At 43.9% G+C, this 15,638-nt stretch overlaps 1 protein-coding gene across 1 annotated transcript; it reads right to left on the bottom strand.

Moving 5' to 3' along the window:
- Positions 1-12,282: 12,282 nt before the first annotated feature.
- Positions 12,283-15,337, bottom strand: eomesb (eomesodermin homolog b). Its single transcript, XM_062466269.1, has 6 exons — positions 14,758-15,337; positions 14,437-14,591; positions 14,115-14,236; positions 13,534-13,692; positions 13,323-13,384; positions 12,283-13,222 (listed from the first exon to the last, which is right to left on the bottom strand). The coding sequence occupies exons 1-6, from the start codon at positions 15,276-15,278 to the stop codon at positions 12,460-12,462; spliced, it is 1,782 nt and encodes a 593-aa protein (XP_062322253.1). The 5' UTR covers positions 15,279-15,337; the 3' UTR covers positions 12,283-12,459.
- Between the last annotated feature and the right edge of the window lie 301 nt (positions 15,338-15,638).

Genomic DNA, 15,638 nt, shown 5'->3' with positions numbered 1-15,638 from the left:
CCTTTAAATAAGATTCTCTCCCCGTGTAGTTTGTCCAGGCTATCAAGTGCGCGACTGTGTGATGCGTTGGCTGGACTTGATATTGTTTGTTGCTTTTGGGGGATTTCGTACGATGTCTTATTCCGAGCTGGAGCTCGAGGACGCCGTCCTGGTGCTCGCCGTAGCTCTCGGCTTGCTTCCCGTCGGGGCTCCGGCGGGTCTGCGGTGGCTGCAAGCTCAGGGCGTCTTTCCTGCTCCCGGGTTGGGGCTCTCCCAGCTCCAAGAACTGGCCGCCGAGGCGGACGGCGTCTCCTCTGACCAGGTCCAGTCACCCCCAGCTTCCAGAGTCATCGGCGCTCCGGGTCGGAAGCGTGCCAGGAAGTCGCTTCATGGATCCGGCCGCCGGCGCGTCCGCTGGTCCTGCTGTTGCTCCCCCGCCTGTTCCCGCTTCTTCATGTCCTCTACCCTGCTGGTCCTGGCTTCTTCGTTGCAGTCCATCGATGCCCGTCTGCGGTCGCTGTAGAGCGCCGGGGTGTCTACCTCCGCTGCTGGGATGCTCCCGCCCGTGGGCGCTCCACCTCCTGCCCCGGCGTCCATGGTGGCTATCGAAGAGCCGCTTCACACCGTGGCCTCCGCTGTGGCAGCACCGTTTCCGGGTAGGCCTTACATCCCTGTCGGTGCTGATATTTTTCCCCGGTTGAGGTCACACATCTTGCACGCAGGAACGTAAATCTAATCCGGCTGATCCTCCCTTCTGCCGAGTGCGACGTCAGCAGTCAAATCTGCGCTGTCATTAAATCAGCCGACCCCAGGCTGGCCAGGGATATATTTCTATAGGAGAGTTTGTGGTAGCATTCGTGATATTCCGCGAGGTGGTGTGCTCCGTCTTTCCCCAGAGAAGGAAGGAATTGGACGGGTACCTAGCTCTCATTGGCGATCTTAATTTGCGTTATGGGAAGAACATCTTCTACCAGTACCACAAGGGGTTCTCCAGCAAGGCTGCCCTCCACGTTTCCCGGTGCAACATGCGGCTGGACTGGTCCGTGCTCGACACCGAGCTCCTGGTCATGCTGGTCGGGGGCTCTCAGGCTATGTCGTGCAGCTCGTGCGGCGACCTGGGGCATCCTGCTTCTTTCTGCCCGTTGGTGCCGTTCCAGTCGAGGGATCCCGGGACCCTTCCTCATGCTCCTCGCAGGCTCGGCGCGACTGGCATGGATAGTCGTGGCCGCAAGCGGCTGTCAGGAAGCTCACCCCCGGTCCGTGTGCCCACGCCAGGTCCGTCCTCAGCGAGGGCGTCGTGGTGGTCTGAATTAATGGCTGGCCACTCCTCTACACCAATAAATGTTGATGCACTGGCTTTCGAACTCTCTTCTCATCCCGATTCTGTGTTCGTTGATCATCTGTTAACTGGGCTAACTCAGGGGTTCAGGGTGGGGGTTTATTGTCCATTGTCCTCTTCTCTGGTTTTGGGTAACCTCCAGTCAGCGCAGCGGGAGCCGGACGTCGTGTCCCGGCTTCTGGCCAGGGAGTGCAACAAGCGCTACGTGATAGGCCTGTTTGGCTCGTCTCCGTTTCCTCTGTTTCGCAGCAGTCCCCTCGGTGATGCTTGTCTCCGTTTCCTCTGTTTCGCAGCAGTCCCCTCGGTGATGCTTGTCTCCGTTTTCCTCTGTTTCGCAGCAGTCCCCTCGGTGTTGCTACGCGGAAGTACTCTGGGAAAAAACGGCTCATTCTGGACTTGTCTGCTCCGCACTCTGGTCCAGTTCCCGGAGTGAACGGGATTATTCCCCTCGAACCTTTCTCGCTTTACTACGCCTTCGTGGATCATCCCATTAAGCTCATAAACCTGGCAGGGCCCGGAGCTTGGCTTTCCAAAGCCGACATCACTGACACGTTTAAAATCGTCCCTGTGCACCCCTCTCAGTGGCACCTGTTTGGTATGAAATGGGAGAATCGGTTTTATTTCGCTGTGTGCCTTCCGTTCGGGTGTAGGAGCAGCCCCTCCATTTTTAACCAGGTGTCCGAGGCCCTTTGCTGGATCCTTTTAAATCGGGTTTGGGTCCCCGCGCTGCTTCATTTGCTAGATGACTTTCTTTTGGTTGATCCTCCTAACAATGCTTCTGGCTCTTCGCTGCTGCTCCTCAAAAACATTTTCCGCGGACTGGGCGTTCACCTGTCCGACGAGAAAACACTCGGGCTGGCCACTCGCCTCTAGTTTTTGCCAATCACGCTGGACACGGTCGAAATGAAGGCTTCCCTGCCGGCCGAGAAGCTCGAGTGTGCGTGCAGCTTGGCACGGTCTTCCATGGCTTCTCCGGTCCTAACTAAGCGGCAGCTACTCTCCCTCCTCGGGCATTTGAATTTCGCTATGTGCGTTATTCCCCAGGGCCGCTCGTTCATCTCCTGGTTGCTTGTCTTGGCTTCCTCCGTGTCCGGCTTGCACAACCCGGTTTGCTTGGACGACGGGTGCCGGTCTGACCTGTCGTTTTGGCTTTGGTTGCTCAAGGGCTGGAACGGCGTGTCGTTCTTTTACGACAACGTTGTTCGGTCTTCGGACTCTCCTCGGCTTTTTACTGACGCCGCGCCGTCCGTCGGTTTTGGGGGTTTGTACCAAGAGCAGTGGTTCACCGAGTTTCCGTTTTTGTGAGCAGTGGTTCACCGATTTCCGTTTTTGTGTTCGTTCAGTTAGATGCTTGTAATGTTATTGGCCGCATTTTCCAGATTCGTTAAGAAGCTCTTAACGCTGAGAGCTTCTCAGGAGCGTTATAAGAGCGCTCCTAAGCGTTATAAGAGCGCTCCTAAGAAGCTCTTAGTGTTAAGAGCTTCTTAACGAATCTGGGAAACGCGGCCATTGTTTGTTAGTTAATATATATCTTGATATATCTATACAATATATCTTGTTGGTCACCCTGATTGTGCATGTTGTGTAGTTTAATGGGACCAGAGAGTCGGCTGATGTACTGTCACAGGTTATTCTCACAAGGAGCTGAACATGAGCGCTGCCCTAGCCCATTTGCCCACATGACTAATGTTAAGTGTGCATTGACTGAGATTATGGAAAGGTATAGGCTTAAACTCAAGAAGAGTTTCAATATCCGCGGTTTTAAGCCATCTTCGGGAAAGTTTGAAAAGAGTGTTGCGGTTAAAATGTGTCAATTGTGGGAGGCATGTTTTTGGACTACTTCTAAACCTCATGCGGCCGCCGCAGCATTTCTGCCTTGGCGTGACCTGCGCTGGGAGAGAGGGAAACAGCATGGATGGGGGATTGTGTGTGGGCAGATGTGTCTTTATATAGGGTGAAATGGAATAAGAAATGCAATACAAAATGGCTGAAAGGGGTGTATTTATGTAAATGTCCACATTACCTCAATATCTTTGTGTCAATAAATCAAATATAATTTTGACTGATGGTTTTTCAAACCTTATTGGCTTCAGGATAACATAATTCTGAAGTACCATGCGCAATTTCATGCAATTTTACATTGAAATGTCAACCGCAGCCATGATTGTTGGCGTCATAGGACTAAATTCATAATTTCCTTTTTTGTTCAATCCTACACCAAAAAGCAGGAGGAGGGCAATGTTTAACAGATATGACGACTAGGGTTGCCACGGTCAATATAGACAAATAAGGGACGCCTGCCGCGGGGGGGGGGGGGGGGGGTTAGGGGGCATTGGCAGTGGTGGTAAATCACAACTTAAAACATGTTTTCATAAAAATACTAAGATTGTTACATTATAAAAAGATATCTTCTATTGAAATCAGTATGAACAGATGCGTCTCTCTATCACAACAAAAGTGATCATATCGTCATAGCTGAATACACAGCTATGACAATAATAACTATAGGCCAACAAAGTTTGACAGTGAGAAAAAAAGGCCTTTAACATCAGTGGACCAGAAATAGTAGTGTGCAGTATTGAAGCATGTCAAGCCAAGTGTACTTTTTATTAAGCGGGGGGTATCTGGAGCTGCCTCCGCCATTCTTTCAAATCGACTCTCCGCCAAGAGACCCGCCCTTCTCTGACTCTGATTGCCCGTAAACCAGAAAAAAAACATAAAACCAACCATGGCAGCGAGTATTACCCAATCAGGGGCAGAACAGGATGAGTCTTCACAGAATTCGGGTGGGATGATTTGCATGGGATGCTGCATTGAAGACAACTCAGAAAATACGGGACAAAACCCGTCCCGTATTGATTCAAAACGGGACGCGCTATTTTATTCTCAAATACGGGACGATTACGTATTTTAAGGGATGGGTGGCAACCCTAATGGCGATGGTGAAGACAGCCAGATTGTCAGATTTGAATTTAGGTTGCTGTCAAACTCAAAAGTAATTTGTTAGCCAAGTGAGTGCCACAGTAAAAGTCATAATTTGTGAGAATGGGTTGCTCGGTAGACCGCATAGTCTTAGACCGCAGCCATGATTGTTCGCGTTATAGGACTAAATTCATAATTTCGTATTTTGGTCAATTCTACACCAAAAAGCAGGAGGAGGGCAATGTTAAACAGATATGACGATGGTGAAGACAGCCAGATTGTCAGATTTGAATCCCCCCCTCCCCCCTAGCCTGGCTCTGCCCTCCTAGGTATTTCCTAAAAATTTTACACTACGTCTGGGCTTGAGGTATATTGTTCAGATGTCTCCGGTTGATGAAATTAACTAGGCCTATATCTACTGCTCTGTCCAGTACATCAGAGTTCCTTTGGGAGCGTCTTTGCTACCAGTGCCTCCCTATGTAAAAAGCAGTGAGTGGCTTTCACATGTGGGTTTTGCGCTCTGACTGCTAATGAAGCCCTTCGTACTCCCCGTCATGGCAGCGGCCCCATCAGTACATAAACTGTGACAGTTCTTCCAATTCAACCCCCCTGTTCAAGATACTCTGTTGTCACAGAATATATTTCTTCTCCTGTTGTTTTGTCAGGCATTGATTTACAAAATAAAAAAGTTTCTGTAATGCTGTCGCCATCTACGAATCGAACATTTGCCAGGAGCTGAGCGTGCGTGCCCACTAATGTCAGTCGACTCATCCAGCTATAAGGAAAATTTGTTGAAGGCAGGGACGGACTGGGAGTAAAGGGTTAAAAGTCCCTGGTCTTTTATCCAGACTGGCCCACCGGAACCGGCCCCCGTATACGCCACCACAGCTGCCCTGCCAATGCATCCACATTCTGTGTTTGATGTAATGCAAGTTAGGGAGTTTCACATGTTTCACACGTTCATGCGAGCGAGAAACTTTTTGTCCTTTATTTGAGCGCAAAATAGTTTTTTAAGCTTTATGTAAAATAAACATAGCCGTTTTTCAATTGGTAAAACATTGTCTAGTGAAGATGATATCTTTTTGTCTCTTATTTTTCAGCCCCTTGCGTTTCTTAGCCTGGTTTTCGATCGTTATATAGTCTCTACTAGCTAGCTTTTGATCTCAGTGTCACTGTCGAGTGTAAGCGAGACAAAGGGGGTGGGGTAATGGCTGCACAGACGTTGATTTGGAATAGACCAACCGGCCTTGGGGAAATGGGGGACGGCCAACCGTGTCGCTCAATCTTCTGCCGACATTTTATTAGTAGTTAAAAAAATTATAAGGCAAGCGGCCCTCCGGCCCAGACGTGTCTCGGCCCACCGGGAATTCTCCCGGTGCTCCCGATTGCCAGTCCGCTACTGGTTGAAAGACTTTTACACGGTAACCCTGCTCTCATCAGACGGTTGGGAAAGCTAGTTGAAGCTAGTTTTTTGGACCGCATAAAAGTTGAATACCCCTGATCTAAAAAATGTTCCCTCTTATTTTTATGGTTTCCTATTGAATCATAAGTGGCCAAGAGTCCTTGGATCATGACTACCTGGCCTGACAACACCAAGCTGACCTTGTTCAAAGCCGCTGTCCACAGCCCACATGGTGGACCTTGTCTACCTGGTTGGACAGCTCGTCTTGATTCAGCCTGAAGAAAGAACACAGTTCACCTATGTTTATTGAGCTGCTGGTCTTCTGAACATGCAAAAATATTAATGTGACTTTAAAGGTAATCCAATCTGATCTCACCAGCAGAAGCAGAAGACAACCCATCATAGTCCGACTACTATTTGATTGATATTTGATATGTCAGCAACGTTAGATCAGAGGAATGTGCCCACATTGTGTACAAGCTTTAAAGTATGTTTTACCTATACATCTCATGTGCTAGGGATAAGTAGAGTTATCAGAGGGGACAGGTATCAATGTAATGTTTTATGTGAAGCTATTAAATGAATCTAAAGTCACATTTATATTGTACGAATTATAATTGCTTTCTTTTAATAAAGTTTGTTTGCAATACACCGTCTCCATCGTGTTTATTTAATTGTATTAATAAAATTTATCATATCTTCATTTATCTTCATAAATGAATAAATTCATTTATCTTACTAGCTAATGGATTATACTGTGCCCGTTATTTTGGTTGTCTATTCTGTTGCTGTTCTCCATTGCATCATCACTGTGGGGATGAGATGGGTTGTCCATGATGGCCATCAGGGCCCCGTTCGTCGTAAGGGTTGAAGCTAAGTTAATCAATTGTCCCTTTAGCCCGTTAACATTAGCGAGATGAGTGAGAATAGCAAATATCGGTTCGTCAACGGCTGATCCGCATCCAAATCATGTGGTTAATTTCAATCAGGCTAAACTTATCAGGGAAATTGCACGTGCACATCCTACTTCAAAAGGCAGGAAAGGTCGATCACCAAAACCGTGATTTTCTAACGGTATGATGGCGGAAAATACGAAAGAGAGAGCGGTGATAGGCTATTCTCGCCATCCGAGCAAACTATTATAATGAGTCTCTATAAGACAATAAGCATATATTATCATGGCTAAGTCAAACACCGCCACCGCTGCCAGAGCAAGACAAGCAGATTGGCAAAAAATTGCCAATAAGCTAAATGCGAAAGTTTTGGGGAAATGTATAGGCTCATCTTAAGTGCCTCATTACCCCAATCAATCAGATCACATTTCTTTAAATGTGCCTGCTGGTATAGGCTTAATGGAAATTAATAATCGCATGAGATCTTGCTAGCGAAAATAATGATCTCAACTCTTTCAGAATAAGTAGGCTAGATAAAAACAAGGCCCAAGAGTATCTAATTGATACGAATTCATAGACAATTATGAGGATATACTGCGCTTATACCATGTAGGCCTACTATATATGTGCATGTAGGCCTATGTGTAAATCCCTCTTTGATTTCATTGACTGGGACATGGCCAGGGAATATGATGAATTGATTCATCAGCTGCAAGCGCCAAGTACACTTTCCTTACAGCAACGCATGCTGCGGCTTTGACAATGTTTTCTGCATCGCCTATACTGTATACAAATGTAGCCTATAGCCTACCTGACGCAAAAAAAACTCAAGGCTATGCAGTCTGAAGCACAGTTAAAGTTTCAAGTAGCTTTATTGTCAATTTCTTCACATGTCAAGACATAAAAAGGAATCGATATGACGTTTCCCACTCTCCCACAGTGAAACATATAAAAAGCACAGGCACAACAGATAAGACAAGACATTTCGTAAAACATAGCGTTACATATTCACATACAGCAGCATAAGCTCATAATAAAGCTTGCTGCGGCGTGTGATATTTGCAATGTACGGCCCGAGAAGATCTTGCAAATAAATGAGTCCTTGTCGGCTGAATCGATATCGCTCAAACAAGAACTCATCCGTGTGAAATAAAGGATCTTGGCAATCGCGAAGAACTCTATTGGTATGGAAAGCTAATCGAACTAAAATATAGCTCCTTGGTCAACTGGGTCTCTCAAAAAGGGAGCTGCCATGTTATTTTCCGGGGGGGTGGCAAGCTTATCCAGCTACACTTACGTTAGCCTGCTCTGGAGCAGGTTAGTGCTAATTGATATGTTACTATGGTGATTTATCAAAAGTTGCTTCCACGAACCAAAAAGAGGGGCGTTTTTTATCTTAGCCTGAAAATTAGCTCGCTAAACCGCTTAGCGAGCTACGACGAATACCCCCCAGGTACTCTCAGCTTCCTCCTCCAAGCTGTCCAGCATGATCCTCAGCAGAGAACTCACCTTTGATGAAGAAAGTATCTTGTTCGTCTTCATTAACGGAGACTAAGTTCAGTTCTGTCTAAATGTATTAAAAAAGTATTATTGATCTGCAGATTGGGAGAGAAAACAGACCTATGACAATAAATGACGGCACAACACCAGGCTTAGGTCTCAATCGTGTCTCCCAGCTTCAAAGGCCGGAGGATCATGTTTTATAGGGGCAAATAAAGTCAACACAGATATTGATTAGTGCTGTCAGTTAAACGTGTTATTAACGCCGTTAACGCAAACCCATTTTAACGGCGTAAACATTTTTATCGCGAGATTAACGGTCTTTTTGGCCTAGCAAACTTTTTTTCACATGCTGTTGCAACAACTAGTGACGTTAGAAAAACGTCCACACCGGATCTAGCTAGACCGGAAACAAAACAACAGGCACGCCACACACACTTGTTTGGGCTTGCGAGCCGGCTAAAGAGTAGTAGGCTAACGTTACGTTTTGAGTGGATGGCGAGCGTGAGATGCCGAAATGGATGCCAATAAGATTCTGAATGGAAAGTTTACTTTTAAAAAGTTGCCAAATGGTTCCATTGACAAGAACAAAGTGATCTGTGTGTTTTGTCGTTGTGAACTGAGCTTTCACCGCAGCATGTCCAATCTGAAATACCACTTGATGGCCAAGCACACAGCTGATGCGAATTCTCCGCCCCCTCGTCAAAGCCAGGCGATTGCAATGTTGTTTTCAATTTAAAAAAAACATTTGCACTAAGCAAGCCGATCCACTTTTCCTTGTTGATAAGAGCATTAAAATGAGAAAAAATAATGGGACAAAAAGAAATCAAGGGACATTTAGAATCGATAAAAATGTGCGATTAATTGCGATTAATCGCGAGGTAACTATGATATTAATGCGATTAATCGCGAGGTAACTATGATATTAATGCGATTAATCGCGATAAAATATTTTTATCGTTTGACAGCACTAATATTGATAGTTAGGCATTAATGGTGTTACAACAGTCACAGAGAAAGATTCACGGCTCCCAGCCCATGACCACTCAGGGCAGAGAGAGATCATAGGTGGAGCTCTCCCCATCATCACAAAGGACGTTTACCCAGTACTTTCTCGTGACCCTGAACATCTATTTCACCTGACTACACACAATCTACTTTTATCAATAACAAACTCACATGAGAACATACTAAGTATCCAATGACTAGTTCTTGTGAAAGTTCTATTGATTAGTGAATAACTTAACCCTTGTGCTGCCTTCGGGTCACATGACCCAAAGGTTCATAACGAACCATCGTTGTGTTTACCCAATTTTACCCAATACAAAAACAAATGTATTTTTTTTCTTTTAACCTTTGCAATGTGGGGGGTCTGAGACAGCCCAACGGTTAAAAGAAAATGCACTTTGTTTTTTTATGAGGTAAATTTGTCGCAATACGATGGTGGGTCACAATGACTGATGGGTCAGAATGACCCGAAGATAACACAAGGGTTAAGTACATGGGAAATCCCATGCATGCATGTACAGTGAGACAGACACAGTGATGCAATGTGTGTCCAAGTTAGGACTGTAATTGGAATGCAATAACACCCATTGGAAATGCCAAATTCCTGGGAATTAATGACTGCATCTTTTGTTATGAACCGCATCATTTCAACATATTTGTGAAATAATAAAACACAATGTCTGCCTTTTCCAGCGCTGGATGCAGAGCAGGAGGCTGGGACCAGTGCTGGACTATTTCACAGGGTTGCATTATGGTGCATAGAACAGCACCCAGGCCATTTTCAGCCCAACCAATGTTACTCCCTATTTGGAGACCTTAAGGAACAGTGTGAAATACCCTATAAAATTCATTCTATGACCCCTTTAAGGACTGCACTTTAATTGATGGAATTTTCTTATTGTTGTTTTAGAGTGTTTGTGATTGAAATCCAACAACAAACATGTGTGTTTACATTGCAGTCACAATCATGCATCCTAAATCTACAGTACCGCACATGTACCCATATTTTCACACCCAGTTTTTCTGTTAGAATCCCATAGTTTCACAGAAAAGTATCACAAAGTATTCACAATGTATTCACAGTGCTTCACTTTTTCCACGTTGTTATATTACAGCCGTATTCCAAAATTGATTAAATTCTTTTTTTTCCTCTAAATTATACACACAATACCCCATAATGAACGTGAAAAAACAAATTTTGGAAATTTTTGCAAAGCTATTTAAAAATAATAATAATAATCACATAAGTATTCACAGTCTTTTTCATGACACTCAAAATTGAGCTTAGGTGCATCCTGTTTCCACTAATCACACTTGAGATGTTTCTAAAACTTGATTGGAGTCCACCTGTGATAAATTCAGTTTATTAAATTATTTGGAAAGGCAAACACCTGTCTATATAAGGTCCCAAAGTTGACAACGCATGTCACAGCACAAACTAAGCCATGAAGTCCAAGGAATTGTCTGTAGACCTCCGAGACAGGATTGTATAGAGGCACAGATCTGGGGAACGGTGTAGAAAAATGTCTGCAGCATTGAAGGTCCCAATGAACACAGTGGCCTCCATCATCCGTAAATGGAAGAAGTTTGGAACACCAGGACTAACACACCATCTATTAAGGATTTTATTAATTAAATTATTTTGATGAAAACAATTAATTGAATCTATTTTGGAATACGGCTGTAACATAACAAACAATTGTAACATTGAAAAAGTGAAGCGCTGTGAATACTTTCCGGATGCACTGTATATGCATGGTTTGAAGCACCGAACAACACGCCTGCATGTAATATAGCGCCTTATGGCCCAGGTTCACTGCCTGTCTCCAGTCAATGTGAAGAAAACTCAGTCCAAGATTAACCTACGTAAGGCTGTGGGGCCCGACAACATTACTGGCCGGGTACTCAAGGACTGCGTTAACAGGTGGCCTCATGGACAACTTTGACACCTTGCCAGTCCAATAACTGGTCCCCACCTACCTTAAGTTTATAGAAATCCTATCTGAACAACTATCACCCCGTTGCGCCGGTCCCATCATTATGAAGTGCTTGGTGTGGCTAGTCATGCACCAGAACGAGACCAGTGTTCCTAACACTATTGACCCCGTCTCGTTCACATACCGTTATAACCGATCTACGGATAATACAATATCCTACGCCTTTTACCAGGCTCAGACCCACGTGGAGAAAAAAGACAATTGGTAATAATTTTACAGTGGGAAGAAATTGTATTGAATTTTGGTTGGCTTAAATGATCAAGAAGGCTATATTGGATTTTAATTGTTAAGGCTGCCAACACCCTTGTTAACCCAGTTTGGTCCTTTGCTAAAGGCCCCAAAACACATGGTGTAGAAAAATACCTATGATGCTATCTTCATACAAACACAATGAGACAGCTCAATTCTACCACCATACAAGCAGGCACAGACACAACCAACTCCACCGAGAGAATGAGCTCGTCACCACCATGGCGGGCAATGAGCTCAAACGCAAAGGGTGCACCACACACTTTTGAGCACTGAAACGCATTACCCACTGCAAACCTAACCCACTGCAATAACACGTAACCACAAACTTGCTCCACCCAACAAATTTCACACCACCCACAAGGCTCAACACAACACATTTTAAGGGGGCGGGGCAAATCAAGCTAAGTTACTTTTTGACCAGATTCATTAATCAAAATTCATCAACTTTTCTTTCACAGACAACACATTAATGTTTCATTTAATGAAGAACATAAGACAGGAAGAACTTAACAGCTGCTCTTGAATGTATCCCTAGATAGTTTGTAACGACAATCTGAAACACCTCACTCCATATTCCGGTTCCTTGGGTGTAATTGCAAATATATACCACTAGACGGTAGTAGAGTACACATATTAGATTTTAAACAGAAAACATCCTTAACACACTTGCTACATTTTGCAACACAATGCCAATGAGGACATGAATTTCAAATAATGGTGTAAACACTCTAATACAGTAGTTCAATGATAAACAATTGAAGAAGCAAGATGCCATGGATGGTCCCAAGCAGAAAAAGATCATTCACGTCATGGAAAATGGTAACATGGAAAAATTTGATGCAATATTACTTTTTTATAATCAAATCCCATTGTATTACAATTTGGCTATATCTTACAAAAGATACCTCACATTCACAGTTCACAAATGTATTAATGAGCCTTCAAAAAGAAACAGAACTTCAAAGTTATTAGCAGATATTGTATAGTATTTAACATCCTCACAACTCAGTTGGAGAATGTAATGCTTTGGTACTTGCTCAAACACACATGCTCATGGAGTCAAATGTGTAATCAGATTGTTGGTACAGTATAGGGAGCACAGTAATGACAGAAGAATAGAAACAAAGAAACACACCACTTAGAGAGAGGTCCAAAGTCAAATATTGTTTAAGCGCTAGTGTAAAATGAATAGTAAGCCATGTTTTTGGGGGAGGACATCTCCTTGCTGTAGGTGTAATTACTGCTGGTCATGTCTTCACACTTAATGGTGGGTAAAGTCTCGGTGCTATCCCCAGTTAGAGACAGACGCCTTCTTTTACAAGCCATGGAGTAGTATGCTCCAGGTTCAGCCTTACTTTCCCGACCAACGGTCAAGTGGTGTGTTTGAGTCCAGGCCGACGTAAGGTTGCTACCACTCCCACTGGTGATCTCTTCATTGTCCTTGTCAGGTAACTGGTCGTCAGGAACCCCTGAGGGGGTGGGTCTCGGTGACCAGGGCAGGCCCATGGCCACTTTTCTCTGGTAGGAAACCTTGGAGCCCCAGCCCGCTGCCATGGAGGTAAAAGGTGGATCTGGGTAGTAGCTTAGGGCCTGGGAGGTCTGTATGGGTAGGGATTTGATACTGTAGGGGAACAGACTGGAGTAATCTCCCTCATAAGGGGTCAGGTCCAGTTTGTTGGTTCCTACTCCCTGCTGCATTGATGCCACAAACCATCTTTGTGGGGTGGAGTCGTCGGTCTGGGGGGAAAGGAGGGTGCTTGTTTGGGGCACAGCCCGTTCACTGTTGTATAAGCGGTTCTGAGGGTTGTTGGCAAACTGGTCCTGGAAGAAAGGTTGCATGGCATAGCGAGCCCCTGGAACAATCTGGTGAGACCGGGTCAGGTCAGTAGGGGATGGTGTCAGTCTGTCACTTTCTGGAGCAGTATACATCCTGGAATTGGCATGAAATGTAACAAAAAGTACAATGTGTTCATATAGGACGAACACTAAGAATGGTTGATTAAATTAAGATATTTATGAATAAGACTAACGAATCATAGTTGTCCCTGAAGCCTTTAGCAAAAGGATTGTGGTCAATTTTCAGCTGTGTGATCTAGAAGAAAGCAAAAGTGTACAATTGAGTCACATTATCATGGTCTGTCAATCCCATTTTATGTATGTGTGTTTTTATAAGTACATAATTTACAGATCTACACTTTGTACATGCAGTGAGAATGCTATGGGAACCTTAAACCTGCTTACGTCAGTGTTCTGATAAGCAGTAACAGCAATAAACTGGTTCTCTGGGAAAGTGAAGGTCTGTGTTCTGAGGTCAGTATTCACGTCCTCCACACCATTCTCAACCACCTCCACAATGTATAATCTGGGCTGGTACTTATGCAGAGACTGGAGGACAATCATCTTAAAAAACAACAAATCAAATGAGTGGATACATGTTGGTGCCTTTTGGATCGGCCTTATCCTTATAGATGAGGCATATTAATGGGTGTATTGATACATTTTCATGAAGAAATATATTTTAGAATCTGTGTAGACTATATAATAATAATAATGAAAATGAAACAGGTTATATATTAATTCAAGGCCTAATAAATACCTTATTTTGTATTATTGTATGGTATTATTATGGTAAAAATGTTACTGACATTTATTTGAAATGCAACTGTAATTACACATGAATCAGACAATGTTTTTGAAAGATGAATAGGCTAAACACAGGCTTAAACATAACAATGTGACAATTTATACATGTGTTTATGGTACAATTGTTGACAATAATCTGCAATGACTAGTGTAGAGAAAACTGAAACGTATATCTTTACCTGTGAACTGTTGTTATTGGCACCCTTATTGTTGGTTAGTTTTAGTTTTCCGAATGATATTTCCTGTCTCATCCAATGGGCTCCTGTGTTCGGGGATTCAGGGTGAACATACATTTTGTTCCCTATGGAAAGAAAATGGCTTATAAAAATATGTGCACCGCACTATAATCAAATCAATAGGCTTAATTAATTTAGTTTAAATGTATACATGAAATATATTAGAGTATGTTTGCCTATAAACCCAAAAAGCCCATTTAAAGTTAGTAAATATTTACACATAATTGTTTTGATAAACAGGCTACTCATTTATACACGATCACACCTTGCATATTGTTGTCTGCCTTTCCACAGGTGACCCATTTACCGCCTTGGAAACGCCAGTGGTTCGGATCAGCCAAAATAATTTCAACAAATACGTTGTAATGTGCAGAGAGGCTTAGTCCAGTAATGTTAAAACTAAGAAACGGGAACATTCGCCTGCCAAAGACAACATTTTATGAATAAAACAATGAGAGGGAGAAAAAGTACGAGGCTCCCGAGCTGTTCAGTTCAAGGCTCGTAGAAATAAATATGAGTATTAGCCTACAAATATCACAATATTGTGCATTTTCGCGTGTATTGTTCCTGAAATCATCATACTCACCTTCCCTGCTTGGTAATTATCATCTCGGTCTGGTGTCTATTAAACTTGAGCCAGAGAGGACGATTGCAGAGGTAGACTTGAGCTCTTATCCCAGCACTTGGAGTAGATAATGACATTGGAGCAATACCCGACCCCGTGCCCGCGTACGGCGGGTATATGCAGCCAGGACTGTGACCAAATTGGAAAGCTGAACTAAACTGACTACGCCCGGCGCCCACTGTTGAGGAGAATGCCGTGGGAGGTAACCCCGAGCCAAAGTGAAGCGAGTTTGCATACCTGGAGGCACCGGACGCGGTGTAAACAGCCCCAGATTGACTGGTATAGGGGAAAAAGGAACATGACTTTGCCACATCTTCAGTCTGTTTCGCCGGGGGAGAAATATAATATCGATCTGATCCAATTCCTTCAGTATACCGATTATCATTTGAGACATTTTCTGCGTCGACAGATGAAGATTTTTGCTGCTCCTCCGATGAGTCCTTGGGTACGGGGTATGTTCCAGTCTCTCCTTCGCCGAGCATGTCTGTCTTTTGGGAACACGTATTTTGCTCCCAATTCCGTTGCTTGTTTCGATGTTGTCTTACAGTCATCGGCTGGATGCAAATAACTGAATTGTTCTGTAAATCTGTATAACGATAAAAGTTAGTAAACGTTTAAGACAATAGAGCACACTTTACAGGCGACGGCGAAACTCATGATGGCACTTTCTACACCCCTTATAAAACTCGGTGTATGTCAGTTTGTGAGACACCTATTTTACACAACTAACTTAGGGCCTACTGTAAGATGTACGCTAAGAGTGGCTTTTATTAGTTCACTAGTTCACATCTTCACACCAACGAGTTCATACCTTAAACTTGAGTTATTTGTGGTGATTTTTT

The sequence above is a fragment of the Osmerus eperlanus genome, chromosome 7 (assembly GCF_963692335.1).
Source record: "Osmerus eperlanus chromosome 7, fOsmEpe2.1, whole genome shotgun sequence".
Lineage (NCBI taxonomy): Eukaryota > Metazoa > Chordata > Actinopteri > Osmeriformes > Osmeridae > Osmerus > Osmerus eperlanus.
The sequence above is the reverse complement of the archived record's forward strand: the minus strand, read 5'-3'. Positions and strand labels throughout refer to the sequence as shown.

Bases quoted from the DNA above. Each gene is read 5' to 3' on its own strand.
- eomesb (XM_062466269.1), bottom strand. From the start codon at position 15,278: ATGCTCGGCGAAGGAGAGACTGGAACATACCCCGTACCCAAGGACTCA. The intron at 14,592-14,757 runs GTGAGTATGATG...TGTCTTTGGCAG, and splicing joins ATAATTACCAAGCAGGGAAG to GCGAATGTTCCCGTTTCTTA. The intron at 13,223-13,322 runs GTTAGTCTTATT...TGCCAATTCCAG, and splicing joins TTCAGGGACAACTATGATTC to GATGTATACTGCTCCAGAAA.